This window comes from Bufo bufo, chromosome 3 (assembly GCF_905171765.1).
Source record: "Bufo bufo chromosome 3, aBufBuf1.1, whole genome shotgun sequence".
NCBI lineage: Eukaryota > Metazoa > Chordata > Amphibia > Anura > Bufonidae > Bufo > Bufo bufo.
The window spans coordinates 376,186,107-376,202,352 of record NC_053391.1 but is presented as its reverse complement, the minus strand read 5'-3'; the positions used below and the strand labels follow the sequence as shown (position 1 = coordinate 376,202,352).

The 16,246-nt window shown below is 40.4% G+C and overlaps 1 protein-coding gene across 1 annotated transcript in view; it reads left to right on the top strand.

Moving 5' to 3' along the window:
* The window catches only part of BCAS3 (BCAS3 microtubule associated cell migration factor), a 1,315,291-nt gene extending 1,307,928 nt beyond the window's left edge, over nt 1-7,363 (top strand). Inside the window, exon 26 of the mRNA XM_040424689.1 lies at nt 6,240-7,363. Within this exon, the coding sequence (XP_040280623.1) occupies nt 6,240-6,388 (149 nt within the window). The 3' untranslated portion in view covers nt 6,389-7,363. The remainder of the gene's footprint in view (nt 1-6,239) is intronic.
* The last annotated feature ends 8,883 nt before the right edge of the window (nt 7,364-16,246 follow it).

Genomic DNA, 16,246 nt, shown 5'->3' with positions numbered 1-16,246 from the left:
AGAAAAACTGCGTGATTCGCCATTTTTTTTTTTTGTCAACTTGTCCTCCCAAAAAATAAGATAGGGCTGTTCGATTATGGACCGGATGTTCCATAAAATGCGGAATGCACACAGATTTTTCTAATTTTTTTCACGTAGTATCGAATGGTATCGAGTATCGCAATACTTTTTTATGATATCGAAACCGAATCAAAATTTTGGTATCGAAACAACCCTATGTAGTAGCACGCTGCACTAATGACTCAGAACACATCATTCAGTAAGAACATCAGCCATCTAGCATTATAGATAAATCTTTAAATTAGCAGCTCTTACCTGTGTTGCTCTTTACATTCCACACCTAGATATTTGTAAAGTGGGTGCAATAAGCAAAGAGACTCCAATTGTTATCAAGCTACAAATTGTAGGTGTGACACAGTAACCCACGCCCAAATGAAGTGTCTGCTCACTGACTTTTATTGGAGCCTGGAGCCAGAAGTCAACAAATGATTTCTTGATAAGGGCCTCTAAAGCGGAAATACTTTCCGAAAAAAGAACAGTTCTTACGAAGAGATCTTAGCCAAGATTAAATATGACCAGGACAACACTGTTTATACACAGGAAATGTGATGTGACGCCGTAAACCTTACAAGTTACCAGAACAAGAGTGTGGACAAATAACAGGGAGGAAATAGACCAAAGCCTGCTAAAAACACAAAGCGCTGTCAGCTAGCAAATACGTTCATTCACAGTCATCACTAAACTGGAAACAGGGCAACAAACATAAGAAAAGAGAAAGTGGCTTAGTGTAAGAAACATACTACAAGGAAGTTAGAGATTATTTATAACTAATATTTGTAACTACTTACCTGCTTTTTTATTCCATTAATGACCAAAGCTGTTTGAGAAAGTTTTAGTATTTTTAGTAACTATCATTTGAAAAGTTATGTTAGGTATGTGTAGTCATGTATGTGTAAAGACTTAAAACCAAAAGCATAAAAGTTAGTCTACAGTGGAAGGAAAACAAATGTGTGATAAAAGCCAGAAAAATATTTTAGATGGTTGATTACAGTTTTATGTCGGTGATATGGCTGTTGTATAACTGTGCATCTAATAAATACAGAATGAATTGATTCTAGAAATGGGGTATATGTTGTAATATGAAATAATAGTACACATCTATTATAAAATGTTCCTGTTCTCTCCAGATTCTTTCGCATATATACAAATAGCTATATTCTCCAGTAATATGTGCAGTTTAAAAATTGTATATGTGGTTATATTCATTTTCAAACATTTTTTATACAGTTAAAACCAGAAGTTTACATACACAATATAAAATATAACTATTATTATTTGCCAAATGCCAGAATGAGAGAGAGAGAGAGAGAGAGAATGTTTTAAGGCATTTTTATTACTTTCTGCAAAATCAAAAGTTTACATACATTTTATTAATATTTGGTACCATTGCCCTTAAACTGTATGACTTGGGTCAAACTATTGGATATCCTTCCACAAGATTCTCACAATAGTTGGTCTGAATTTGGGCCCATCCCTCCTGACAAAACTGGTGTAACTGAGCCATGTTTGTTGGTCACCTTGCTCGCACCTACCTTTTCAGCTTTGCCCATAAATTTTCAATAGGCTTGAGATCAGGGCTTTGTGATGGCCACTCCAAAACATTGACTTTGTTATCCTTAAGCCACTTTGTAACCAGTTTGGCAGTATGCTTCGGGTCATTGTTCATTTGGAAGACCCATTTCCGCTACGAGCTTTAACCACTTCAGCCCCCAGTGCTTAAACACCCTGAAAGACCAGGCCACTTTTTACACTTCTGACCTACACTACTTTCACCGTTTATTGCTCGGTCATGCAACTTACCACCCAAATGAATTTTACCTCCTTTTCTTCTCACTAATAGAGCTTTCATTTGGTGGTATTTCATTGCTGCTGACATTTTTACTTTTTTTGTTATTAATCGAAATTTAACGATTTTTTTGCAAAAAAATGACATTTTTCACTTTCAGTTGTAAAATTTTGCAAAAAAAACGAGATCCATATAGAAATTTTGTTTGGGTAAAAAAAAATGGTTTGGGTAAAAGTTATAGCGTTTACAAACTATGTTACAAAAATGTGAATTTCCGCTTTTTGAAGCAGCTCTGACTTTCTGAGCACCTGTCATGTTTCCTGAGGTTCTACAATGGCCAGACAGTACAAACACCCCACAAATGACCCCATTTCGGAAAGTACACACCCTAAGGTATTCGCTGATGGGCATAGTGAGTTCATAGAACTTTTTATTTTTTGTCACAAGTTAGCGGAAAATGATGATTTATTTTTTATTTTATTTTTTCTTACAAAGTCTCATATTCCACTAACTTGTGACAAAAAATAAAAACTTCTATGAACTCACTATGCCCATCACGAAATACCTTGGGGTGTCTTCTTTCCAAAATGGGGTCACTTGTGGGGTAGTTATACTGCCCTGGCATTCTAGGGGCCCAAATGTGTGGTAAGGAGTTTGAAATCAAATTCTGTAAAAAATGACCTGTGAAATCCTGCTCTTTGGAATATGGGCCCCTTTGCCCACCTAGGCTGCAAAAAAGTGTCACACATGTGGTATCGCCGTATTCAGGAGAAGTTGGGGAATGTGTTTTGGGGTGTCATTTTACATATACCCTTGCTGGGTGAGAGAAATATCTTGGCAAAAGACAACTTTTCCCATTTTTTTATACAAAGTTGGCATTTGACCAAGATATTTCTCTCACCCAGCATGGTATATGTAAAATGACACCCCAAAACACATTCCCCAACTTCTCCTGAGTACGGCGATACCAGATGTGTGACACTTTTTTGCAGCCTAGATGCGCAAAGGTGCCCAAATTCCTTTTAGGAGGGCATTTTTAGACATTTGGATACCAGACTTCTTCTCACGCTTTGGGGCCCCTAGAATGCCAGGGCAGTATAAATACCCCACATGTGACCCCATTTTGGAAATAAGACACCCCAAGGTATTCAATGAGGGGCATGGCGAGTTCATAGAAATTTTTTTTTTTTGGCACAAGTTAGCGGAATTTGATATTTTTCATTTTTTTCTCACAAAGTCTCCCGTTACGCTAACTTGGGACAAAAATTTCAATCTTTCATGGACTCAATATGCCCCTCACGGAATACCTGGGGGTGTCTTCTTTCCGAAATGGGGTCACATGTGGGGTATTTATACTGCCCTGGCATTCTAGGGGCCCTAAAGCGTGAGAAGAAGTCTGGAATATAAATGTCTAAAAAATTTTACGCATTTGGATTCCGTGAGGGGTATGGTGAGTTCATGTGAGATTTTATTTTTTGACACAAGTTAGTGGAATATGAGACTTTGTAAGAAAAAAAAAAATAATTCCGCTAACTTGGGCCAAAAAAATGTCTGGAGCCTTACAGAGGGGTGATCAATGACAGGGGGGGTGATCAATGACAGGGGGGTGATCAATGACAGGGGGTTGATCAATGACAGGGGGTTGATCAATGACAGGGGGGGTGATCAATGACAGGGGGGGTGATCAATGACAGGGGGGGTGATCAATGACAGGGGGGTGATCAGGGAGTCTATATGGGGTGATCACCACAGTCATTGATCATGCCCCTGTAAGGCTTCATTCAGACGTCCGGATGCGTTTTGCGGATCGGATCCATCTATCAGTGCATCCGTAAAAATCATGCGGACATCTGAATGGAGCTTTACAGGGGGGTAATCAATGACAGGGGGGTGATCACCACAGTCATTGATCATGCCCCTGTAAGGCTTCATTCAGACGTCCGGATGCGTTTTGCGGATCGGATCCATCTATCAGTGCATCCGTAAAAATCATGCGGACATCTGAATGGAGCTTTACAGGGGGGTGATCAGGGAGTCTATATGGGGTGATCACCACAGTCATTGATCATGCCCCTGTAAGGCTTCATTCAGACGTCCGGATGCGTTTTTCGGATCGGATCCATCTATCAGTGCATCCGTAAAAATCATGCGGACATCTGAATGGAGCTTTACAGGGGGGTGATCAGGGAGTCTATATGGGGTGATCACCACAGTCATTGATCATGCCCCTGTAAGGCTTCATTCAGACGTCCGGATGCGTTTTGCGGATCCGATCCATCTATCAGTGCATCCGTAAAAATCATGCGGACATCTGAATGGAGCTTTACAGGGGGGTAATCAATGACAGGGGGGTGATCACCACAGTCATTGATCATGCCCCTGTAAGGCTTCATTCAGACGTCCGGATGCGTTTTGCGGATCGGATCCATCTATCAGTGCATCCGTAAAAATCATGCGGACATCTGAATGGAGCTTTACAGGGGGGTGATCAGGGAGTCTATATGGGGTGATCACCACAGTCATTGATCATGCCCCTGTAAGGCTTCATTCAGACGTCCGGATGCGTTTTGCGGATCCGATCCATCTATCAGTGCATCCGTAAAAATCATGCGGACATCTGAATGGAGCTTTACAGGGGGGTAATCAATGACAGGGGGGTGATCAGGGAGTCTATATGGGGTGATCACCACAGTCATTGATCATGCCCCTGTAAGGCTTCATTCAGACGTCCGGATGCGTTTTGCGGATCCGATCCATCTATCAGTGCATCCGTAAAAATCATGCGGACATCTGAATGGAGCTTTACAGGGGGGTAATCAATGACAGGGGGGTAATCAATGACAGGGGGGTGATCAGGGAGTCTATATGGGGTGATCACCACAGTCATTGATCACGCCCCTGTAAGGCTTCATTCAGACGTCCGGATGCGTTTTGCGGATCCGATCCATCTATCAGTGGATCCGTAAAAATCATGCGGACGTCTGAATGGAGCTTTACAGGGGGTTGATCAATGACAGGGGGGTAATCAATGACAGGGGGGTGATCAGGGAGTCTATATGGGGTGATCAGGGGCTAATAAGGGGTTAATAAGTGACGGGGGGGGGGTGTAGTGTAGTGTAGTGTAGTGGTGCTTGGTGCTACTTTACTGAGCTACCTGTGTCTTCTGGTGGTCGATCCAAACAAAGGGGACCACCAGAGGACCAGGTAGCAGGTATATTAGACGCTGTTATCAAAACAGCGTCTAATATACCTGTTAGGGGTTAAAAAAAACACATCTCCCGCCTGCCAGCGAACGATCGCCGCTGGCAGGCTGGAGATCAACTCTCTTACCTTCCGTTCCTGTGAGCGCGCGCGCCTGTGTGCGCGCGCTCACAGGAAATCTCGGCCATCGCGAGATGACGCATATATGCGTGACTCTGCGCAGGGCTGCCACCTCCGGAACGCGATCCTGCGTTAGGCGGTCCGGAGGTGGTTAACTTCCTGGCTGATGTCTTGAGATGATGCTTCAGTATTTCCACATAATCTTCTTTCCTCATGATGCCATCTATTTTGTGAAATGCACCAGCCCCTCCTGTACCAGTCCCTTTTTGATATTTCGGCTGATTTCTTTACACTTTCCCATGATGATACACAAAGAAGCAGTTTTGTTTCAGGTGTGCATTTAAATACATCCACTGGTGCGTCTCTAATTAACTCAGATGTTGCCAACAAACCTAACAGGAGCTTCCAAACACATGACATCATCATATGGGCAGTCCAGAATTGTTTAAAGGCATAGTAATCTTAGTGTATGTAAACTTTTGACATTGCAGAATGTAATAAAAATGCCTTAAAACATTCTCTCTATCTCATTATTCTGGCATTTGGAAAATAATAATAATTATGGTAATCCTAATTGACCAAAAACAGGAACATATATGCATTTTTATATGGTGTATGTAAAATTCTGGTTTCAACTGTATGTTATATTACTTAGATTTCCCTGATTGTTTCAACTTGAAGTGAACCATGGGATTGTGTATGTGAATATAGTTTACCCATTTTTGTTCCATATGAAGCCATGTTCATAAGTGTTTAATTCTGCTCTTTTTAAAAGGGTGTTGTTCAAGATAAGAAAAACATGGCTGCTTTCTTCCAAAACCAGCACCACATCTGTCCACAGGTTGTGTGAGGCATTGCAGCTCAGGCCCATTGACTTCAACGGAGTTGAGCCACAATACTGGACTCAACCTGTATATAGGTGTGGTTTGTTTCTGAAGGAAAGCAGCCATCTTTCTTTAACCATGTATAGCCCCTTTAATTCACACCAATCATACACTTTATCATTATTATTATTATTATTATTATTAATATTATTGTTAAGACTTATATTTGCATTTCTGTTTTATTTCAGGACTTCAGCGAGACGGAAGCATAGAGACTCTAAGTAACAGTTCTGGGTCTACCAGTGGCAGTATACCACGCAACTTTGATGGTTATAGGACAACTCTCCCAAGCAATGAAAATCAACCTTTAAGCCTATTCCCCTCAGGACTTCTATAAAACACAATGTGACAAAAGAGAGATTTCGATCTTATTAATGTTTTAACGCAGCTTACTTTTGATTATCCTTATTGGTATCCATGTCACAAGTAGTTTAGTGTAGTTTGGATAGATTTAAGAATATTAGAACAGGATTCTTTCCTCCTAGTCTTCTTTGGGCATCAGTGCTTTGATAGTAGGATTTGCTTGAGTAGTAGTAGTACACAGACAATCGTAATGTGATTTCTACCTGCATACAGTATGTACTGTGCAGTGGCATGACATACACTGGCAATCATGGCATATGTATTTATTTGGGAAATGCACACTCGTATTGAAAAAGATTACTGTAATTAGTAGCAAACATGTAATGTTCATATGTACTACCATGCTAATGATTCCCTATGAGATTACTACAGCAGGTTTAGCCATTGTATCGCCATTTTGTTATTTACCAGTAACCAAGGTGAATGTTTGTGTAATAACCTACAAGATAATGATTGTAGCATTTCCACACTTTTTCCATTATACCTGACACAGCATACATGAATATGAACAAAAGTGTTCTATTATGACACAAATTCCTGTCTTCAGAACCCTAATGTTCTCATCCAAGCCACTGAGTCTGTTATGTTTTCCAAATTGGGATATACAGCTTTAATCTAAAGGGAATAAAGTAGTAATAAAGGGAAAGAGGAGAAGTCCTCTGGTTCCTCATTGCCACTGGAGACATTTAGAAATTAAAAGTTGATATGCTATTCTATGCTTATGCTATATTATTGCATGCTGGGGGGTGTTTTACTCTATATCTATTTCTAGCGTTCCTTACTGACATTATAGAATTATTTCAGCAACAGCTAATGTGCATATGCTTGGCTCCTTTTATTGCCTATCCATGATAGAAAATATATTCGGAAATACCCATTTTATGCCTGTGAAAAGTATTACTATGAATGAATACTTGCATCGCTGATAATATAAACCTAATGCGGAATCTATCTTGGCATTTTAAAGGGGTTGTCTGGCATTCAAAAAGAAAAATTTCATTCCCCCCCCCCCTAAAACAGTGCCACTCTTGTCCATGAGCTGGGCTGCGATGCCAAACATAACCCATGGACAAGAGATGTGCTGTCTCTGGTAGAACTTATTTCTTAGTTTGCACAACCTCTTTAACCTTTTTTTACTGTTACTGTATAGCAGTTTGATGAATCTGACAACTAACGTCTTTTTATCAATGCTTAATAATATCTCTTGATCAATGTGTAAGAATAGTCAACTGCATAATAACAAAGCTTTTTGTTATTGTGGACAGCCAATATAAAAAGTCAAAGTCTAAAGGTTTTTGAAGACATAAGATGTATGAGAATATACTATGCACAATGGCCTTCATCAACTGGTTCTTGATAGGTCATTCTGGTAGGTAGAATTAAAAGGGTTAGCCCATCTGGAACATTGATGACATATCGCTAGGATGTGCCATCAATGTCAGATAGGTGTGGATCCTATATCTGGAACTCACTACTATCTCTAAAGTGAAGAACAGCATACCACGTGTTCATGGTGTTCTCTCCATTCATCACTATGGTAGTTCTTAAAATAGGCAAATGAGTGCACTCGGAAGTCCTATAGCGGTGAATGGAGTACGCTCCAGCACATTTCCATTCACTGCTATTGGACTGCTGGAAATAGCCGACTATTTTTGAAACTCCTATAGGGGTGAACTTACGGTTGGTGCACATGCACGCTGGGCTCTCTTCACTTTAGGGAGCCTGTTCAGGAAATAGGTCTGGGTCCCATGTCTGGGACCTGCTCCTATCTGACATACTAGTGATATGCCAGATGGGCCAACCCCTTTAATTCAGGATAGCCATAGATTTGAAATAGGTTGGTTATTTGGGGAAACACTTGGCTTTTCGGAAATAGAACATTTTATTGGACTAAAGATCAGCAGTTACTAAATGGATCCAAATTTTTCCGCTCACTTGCTTTTAAGTAATTTTTTTTTTGGTGATCTGTGGATTTGATGCTTCTTTATTACCATGTTATCAACTGATAAACTTTGCTATTGTTATGATTCAGTGTCCTTTTACATGGACAGATTTCCTGATCAGCAACAGTTTCATTACTGTCGGCAGCACATTCCTGTTTACATGAGGAAGTGTGTTGCTGTACAAAAGATGTGATCACTGGGTATGTTTTCATGAGACAACGACCATAGAAACGCCTGATCATCAGCCCGTGTAAAAGGGACTTAATGAAACCTGTAATTCCATTATAATATCAGTTTTGATTCTGTCCTGAAGGTAATTTTTTTCATTGTGTAAGTTAAATTTTATCTGTGAATTTAAAATAAAGATGTAAAAATTTTAATAAAGTAATATGTCTTTGTTCACATATGTTTTTAGCTCTCATCTGATCTTGAATAACAATACAAATAAAAGCTGCATGGCCGTATTCTCCTGCTAAATTACTTCTATAATTTTACAGATCTGTATGTCTCAATAATGGCAAAACAGAAACAGGCTCTCATAGGGTAAAAACTTTAAACTCTTCCAATGAGTTGAATTTATGCTCACCTATTTGCATTGTGCAAATTTAGGCATAACACTAATATAGGCTTAGGCTCTAGTTGTTTCTGCCGATGTCATCTGTGTCCTTACCATATGGAGGACAACCATCAGGAGGAAGAGAGAAGTATGGGAAGAGCTGGCAGCTACTGTTGCACAAAGAGAATCCAGCCTTGATCAGACATGATGGATCTATCCAAGTTCTCTCCAAGTTATCCAAGTTTTCCTTACAGACTTGAACAAGGAGTCCTGGTACTCCGAAATGCATTGTTTTACAAAGAGGTATTACAGGTGGATTATTTTTGTCTAACAGTATCCACCAGCTTCTCACAGATCTGTATGTAGAAGGATGACAGTGGACACCAGTTTTTGACCTCTTTACTATTTTAGACCACCAGAGAGGACGATCCGAACATTATGTCATGACAAGGGTCCAAATACTATATGTAATTTTTATTTGGACGCTGTCTGGCATGGTCTATCTGGCTGCTGTATGGCTACTCATTTGGGTAGTGTATAGTAATATTTATCTGGTATTGTTTTGAATTACCAAGCTTTGGACTCACTAGATACCATACAAAGGCTTGGAGGAGAGAATGTTGTTAGCAACTGGGATACTCAAGCCTGGAAAAAAAAAGCGTAACCTGCTAAGGAAAGTTTGTCTTTACCCTTTTCTGCTTGGACATCTACAGAAAGCAGTTTTAGGAGATTTTCTGCAGTCAGACAAGTCCCTCATTCCTCCCTGCCTCTCCATCTTTGGCTGGAGACAGGCTGTTATCAGTTTATGTGCACCATCCTGACCTCAGAGTCACACAAGAAGTTTAGGATAGGGGTGGAGCTTAACTCTCATACACTACAGTAGACACCCAGTGCACCATGAAAGGGCTGAAAACTTAGCAGCTTATTACAATTCCTTCTGTTTGTGTGCAGGGATACTAGAGAGAACCTGTGCACTGTTTGTGTGCAGGGATACTAGAGAGTACCTGTGCTACTCAGCTTTGCCAGGTGCCTAAATTTCAGGTTTGCCTGCAAGAAGGATTTCTCATTGTCTGTCTAGGAAAATCTGGCATGGGGTGGTGATAGGGAACAAAATGGTTATATAAAATACATACAATGCTGACCTGATATATTATGTAACTCTATCATATGGTACCAGGGCATAATAATATTCTTTATTTATATAGCACCAACATATTCTGCAACGCTTTACAATCAAGGGGGTTCAAGTACAAATAGAGTCATAAATGACGTAGCAGCAAACAGGTCAAAAGAAGAGGAATGAGGGCCCTGTTTGCAAGAGCTTACAATCTATGAGGAGATGAAGGTGGCACAATAAGTAAAAAATGCTTGTTTTATACAATGGTCTGGCCATCTTAACACAATGCATAACCCAGTCACCAGCCGATATCTGTAGTGCTTCGGAGTGTATATGGTGTGGTGGATACTGATAGATCCAGTTTAGAGGAATAATTCTGAAGGGGAGGCAGTGAATGGCGAAGAGTCAGGGCATGCGGTAGGCTAACCTAAAAATATGTGTTTTTAGGGATCATCTAAAACTATGGATATTATGGATTAACCTAATTGCTTGGGGTAGGGCATAATAATCACCAAAGCATCTCTACAGTCTTGTCACCCAGCTTTTCCATGACACTGAATGGCCAATTGGTCTAGCTATATGAAGGGATTTATCACTACATAAATAGACAAATTTGGAATTTAGCAGTCTGGGAAAGCTGGGTAACAACCTCTGCTATACTTTGTACATACATTCTGTATACTCTATATCCAGAAATATAATATCAGGACAGCCATAAGTATATACTATGTATGTAGTTTTATCTCCAGCATACCTCCACATGCTACCCAGCTTTCTTAGCTGCAAAAAGGCAAATCTGCACAATTATTCAGTGAAAGGAGGAATTATCACTGCATGACTGGGCAGATTAGCTATTCAGCTGTATGTACTATGTGTCGTACTATGTATATACTACAGCTGGTACTATGACTGGTGCTGTTACCAAATCTATTTTGTACTATTAGTAACTAGGAGATTCCTTACAACAAAATGGCTACGCTCCCTTTGTAGACAAAAATTATACAAATTAAACCATGCCCTTTCTTCCTAAACTCCTGAATCATGTGCGCTGGCATCAGAGAGGGGGGAGAGGGAGGGACAAAAGACATGGTTGCAGCCTGCGAGAACAATGCACTGCTTTTCTAATTTAATTTTCATGGTCGGCAATTGTGATATCTGACAAAACAAGAACAAATTGCAAAGACACATAAGAAGATTATGTTATGTTTTGTAGGTTGCTCTTTTGTCTTTGTTTGGATTTCAGGTGTAGTAGCTTTTTAATCATTTTACAATTAATTTTAGAATTAAGTACAAGCTTAAAAGAATTGGCTGAAATTGCTGATTTTTTCAGGGTCGACCAACAACCTGACATATAAAGAGACAGTTTGACAGTCCCCTGATGAAAGATCGTCAAAAAAGAATGATCAGACATTATAGATTTCACCATCTATAATTCTATGTTCCCCAAACATATTTGACAATGCAGAGGTCTCCAGACCTCGTCCTGACCTTCGGTGTGTTCAGTGCATTTGGCTGTACATTGCATAAAATCCTTTTAAAAGGGAATGTTGCTTGGCGAAACCTGCCTGGGGGTAGATAAAAAGTAATTTTATTTTCTAATTTGTGTAATCTGTTTCAGAAAAGTGTAACAACCGTCAGCCACTCTCACCAACATAATATTTATCACATGTTTTTAGCAACCTGCTGCTGGGAGAATGGGCCACAAATGAAAAAAAATATTCCACTTTTTCCTTGTCAGCCTGTGAGGCTGACACAGTGTGTGTGTATGTGTGTATAGTGAGAACAAGATCGGTTGAAGTGAATATTTTGACCCCATCCCCATTCACAGTGGGTTTGGCATTCAAACACTCTTTTGCACCTGGTGACCTCCATTACATGGTCTGATATGGGTGTGGCTTGCAGTCTGGCTTTGTTCACATTGCACTAGTTGTCCTGCTAGGCGTTTGTGTGGAAGCCTGGCTGTGAGCTGGATTACATCACCTTCAGACCTTGTTCACACCATAGTTAGCGTGGTGGTAGGACCCTTTGCCATGCTGAGTGACCGTGACGTGGTGCATGAAGGGCTCCGATATTTTCCTGACAGGAATATATTGGTGAAAGTCTCAGCTTTTAATATCTGCATTTATGACTAGCCAGTATAGTCAGTGGCATATCCGTTTGGTGCATTTTTTCTGTGATTTATATGATTTTATTTACATCCGCACAATGCTCCGTTTTGTGTAGGATGCCCTTGTGGTGCATGTGGACCGCGCCGACATCCTCCACCGTATGCATTTTTGCTGGTGATAGTCATTTGCTGCGGTCCACATGCGGTGGGGCTGCTTCCCCAATGAAAAACACGCTACAGTGTTAGGGGTTGAGCAGCTCCTCCAGTATTGCCACTATATTTCTGTGGTTTTGGCCAGCAATACACTAATGTGTGTGGGGGCCTTAAGCTCTTTGCTCTGACTATTTGCACAAGTGTGGAAGTGTATGCCTTAAGGCTACTTTCACTCTCGCGTTTTGGGCAGATCCGTCATGGATTTGCAAAAACGGATCTGTTACAATAATACAACCGCATGCATCCATCATGAACAGATCCGTTTGTATTATTTGTAACATAGCCAAGACTGATCCGTCATGAACTCCATTGAAAGTCAATGGGAGACAGATTGAAAGTCAATGGGAGACAGATCCATTTTCTATTGTGCCAGATTATGTCAGAGAAAACGGATCAATCCCCATTGACTTACATTGTGTGCCAGGACGGATCCATTTGGCTCAGTTTCGTCAAGCAGAGACTGATCAGAGGCAAACTGATGAATTCTGAGCGGATCCTTTTCCATTCAGAATGCATTAGGGCAAAACTGATCAGTTTTGGACCACTTGTGAGAGCCCTGAACGGATCTCACAAACGGAAAGCCAAAACTCGAGTGTGAAAGTAGCCTGAGCTGGTTGTCTAAATAAGTGAATACATACCCATTTTTGGCTACTTAAATTAGCAAGTAAGCAGCAGCTGATGATTTTTTTTTTGGGGGGGGGGGCAGCAGAATTGGAATGTTTTAAACAGTCAATAGTCAATGCAAGACACGCTAAAGATGCCCATAGATATAAAAGTAAAGTCGGCCAAGCTTACTGATTCTTATGTGTATAGGATAGTCCCGACTTTCCACCAACAGACAAGGGGAATAAGGTTTGGGAATGTTGAATTTCAACATGTCAGATCTATTGTCATAATAGGTGATATGGCACCACTCTCTAATAGGTGATATGGCACCACTCTCTTCATTGAAAGCACATGCACCCTAAGCTGAGCGTGCATGTGTTTGGGGTATTCGGAGAAATAGCTGTCATCTGAAGGAGAATACTGAAAATGGAATACATTTCTTATGTCACAAGAAGGCTTTTTGGTAAGGATATAAATATACATAGCAAATAAAACTGGAGCAATGTTTATATTGTACAAGATGAGCAAGTCTCGAAAGTATTATGCGTGTGTATACAATGGACTTGCTAGTAAGAAATTATAGAGATAGAGTGGATTGCCAGAGTTATTAAGCTAATGTTTTATTATTGTAAACAAAGACATTAAGACCAAACTTGGTGGTGAGCACAGTCATAACTATAATAAAGCCATGGCATTAAATCTTATTAAAATGCTTTACCAGCAGAATTTACTGCTAAATGTGTCATTAGTTACCGCCTTATTTTATGAAGTTGGGGCAGGGAACATTAATAAGGGGTTGATATTTACATATTATTCTTAAAAGGGTATTGCCATCTGGACAATTATAGCATATTCACAGGAGATGCCATGAATGGGAAGACTAGCCATAGGTGGCAGATGACGACATGTGCTAGAGTTTAACAGCAAGAAGTATTTGCATGTGTTCTACTGCTGTCAGAGGCACTGTAGGCAAGGAGAAGACCACAGCGCAGAGTGGAGTGGATGGAGCAGTGCTACTCCAGCGATTGTACTTGCTGGAAAGAAGCAGGTAGATACTGGCTGGACACCAGAGCAGGGGGTTAGGTGAGAATTCCAGCAGGGACATGCTGGCTGGTACAGACTACCAGTGTTGCAATGCCTGTCTTTTTAGGTTCTCTCTATAAAAATGTACATATGAGATAACTGTTGAATGAACACTGTTGACTGAACACTCCAACATAAGCATGCATAAAGCATGCATACTAAGCTTGGCTAGAACCCTCTGCCCCTCATTCCCCCAACATCTGCCTTCAAGAGAGCTAGAGGAAACTTACAGTACAAATTAGATCATTGGGCAATCACACCAAATCCTTTGGTTTGGAGGACTGTTATGGCCAGATTAATCTGTGTCCCTACCTAAAAATTTAAGTATGACATTTTAGAGACGTTCATGTTACAGTTAGGCTTATTGCACACGAACGTGTGCGCCCCGTGGCCGTATTGCGGACCGCATTTGCGGATCCACAATACACAGGCACCGTTCCGTGTGCATTCCGCATCACGGATGCGGACCCATTCACTTCAGTGGGTCTGCGAATCCGGAGATGCAGAATGGTGCGGAACGGAAGCATGGAACGGAACCCTACGGAAGCACTACGGAGTGCTTCCGTGGGGTTTCGAGCAGTACTTCCTTTCCGCAAAAAGATAGAACATGTCCTATCTTTTTGCGGAACGGCCGGATCACGGATCCATTAAAGTGAATGGGTCCGCGATCCGCTGCGGCTGCCCCGCGGTGGGCGCACATGTTCGTGTGCAAGAGACCTTACTCTATAAACCATGGATCACTAGAGTAGTAGTATAACCTACAAAGCCATTTATCATTTAATAGCGACAAAATAGATATTAGTTTGAAGAAAACAAATTTTAGGCAGCGAACTGGGTCTCCTTAAAGAGACAAGCTGTGTATGAAGATTTATTGGTTATGCTCCATGGGAATATAATATGTAAAGAGGTATCTCCCAGGAAAACTGAACCATCTTGCTGTATACAGATGGATATGTGGCTTGGCTATTTTCCCTTGTCATATGCCAAGGCTTGTTAAAAATTTTGACTTTGACTCATAGGGAGCCACTTCCAAAATGTGCCACTAGCGAGATGGTTCTCTTTGCTTGGGAGATACCTATTTGTATAAGAAAACACATTGAAACATAACATACTTTATTGGGATTTACCAAGTTACTCAGCTGAAACTTCACTGTATTTTGTCTAAAACGTATATTTTTTGGCAGATTTTAGCAGAATCAGTCAATATGTTATCTTTTCCAACAGATGATGTGATACATAAAATTATGCAGGTCTTGGTCCTGACAGTCCTGACCACAAAGAAGCCTACCCACTCACAGATATAGATACAAATGCAATCTGTGTGAATGAGAACAGCCAGATCTGTTAAATCTGGAGAATTTTAGGTAATTACTTTCAGCTGAGGTGAGGAGTTTGCTGTCATATCACAGACTTACAGTTTGAGTCTGTTTTTATAAATCTTTAATAGCATAGACTTTAACCAGAGATGATCAAAACTTTGAAATTTTGTATTGTTTCACCAGATCCAGATAATCCGCAAATCAATATAATATATAATGAAAAATCAGTGAATTGGAAACAGTAAATATAGATTTATGTGGTTATTGTTGCCTCTTGGTTACAGTAAAGCATCAATATGAACTTTTATAGTATAGAGATGAGATATTCAAGACAAGTGTTATATATTACCATGGATCACACTATTATTGACATGTTGCACTGACATGCCATTTAGTTTAATAAATGCATTTAACAATGTATATATATAGATATTGCAAAAGAGTTGCTGAGATAGCTAGGAAGATATGATGTAAAAGTACCACACTACCCCCCCCCCCCCCCCCCCCTTCACATACACACACATGTGTTTGCGGCGGGTCCCATTCACTTTAATATGTATTTTAATGTATTTTAATCAGGGCCATTTTTATGCGTCTTAAAGGGAAACTCTCAAAAATGTGTCTTGCTGGAGCCTAGAAATTTTTTATTTTAGCCAACGGGAGTACGGGCCCCAAACATTAGGCATTCACCCGACAGAAAAGAACAAGTGATTATGTGTCTGGAGGTATATTAGGCGGTCAGTGGATAATAATTTTACTGGAGACCAGTGGAGTACAGGCCCAAAACATTAGGCATTCACCGGACAGAAAAGAACAAGTGATTATGTGGCTGGTGGTATATTAGAAGGTCAGTGGATAACAATTTTACTGTAGGCCAGTGGAGTACAG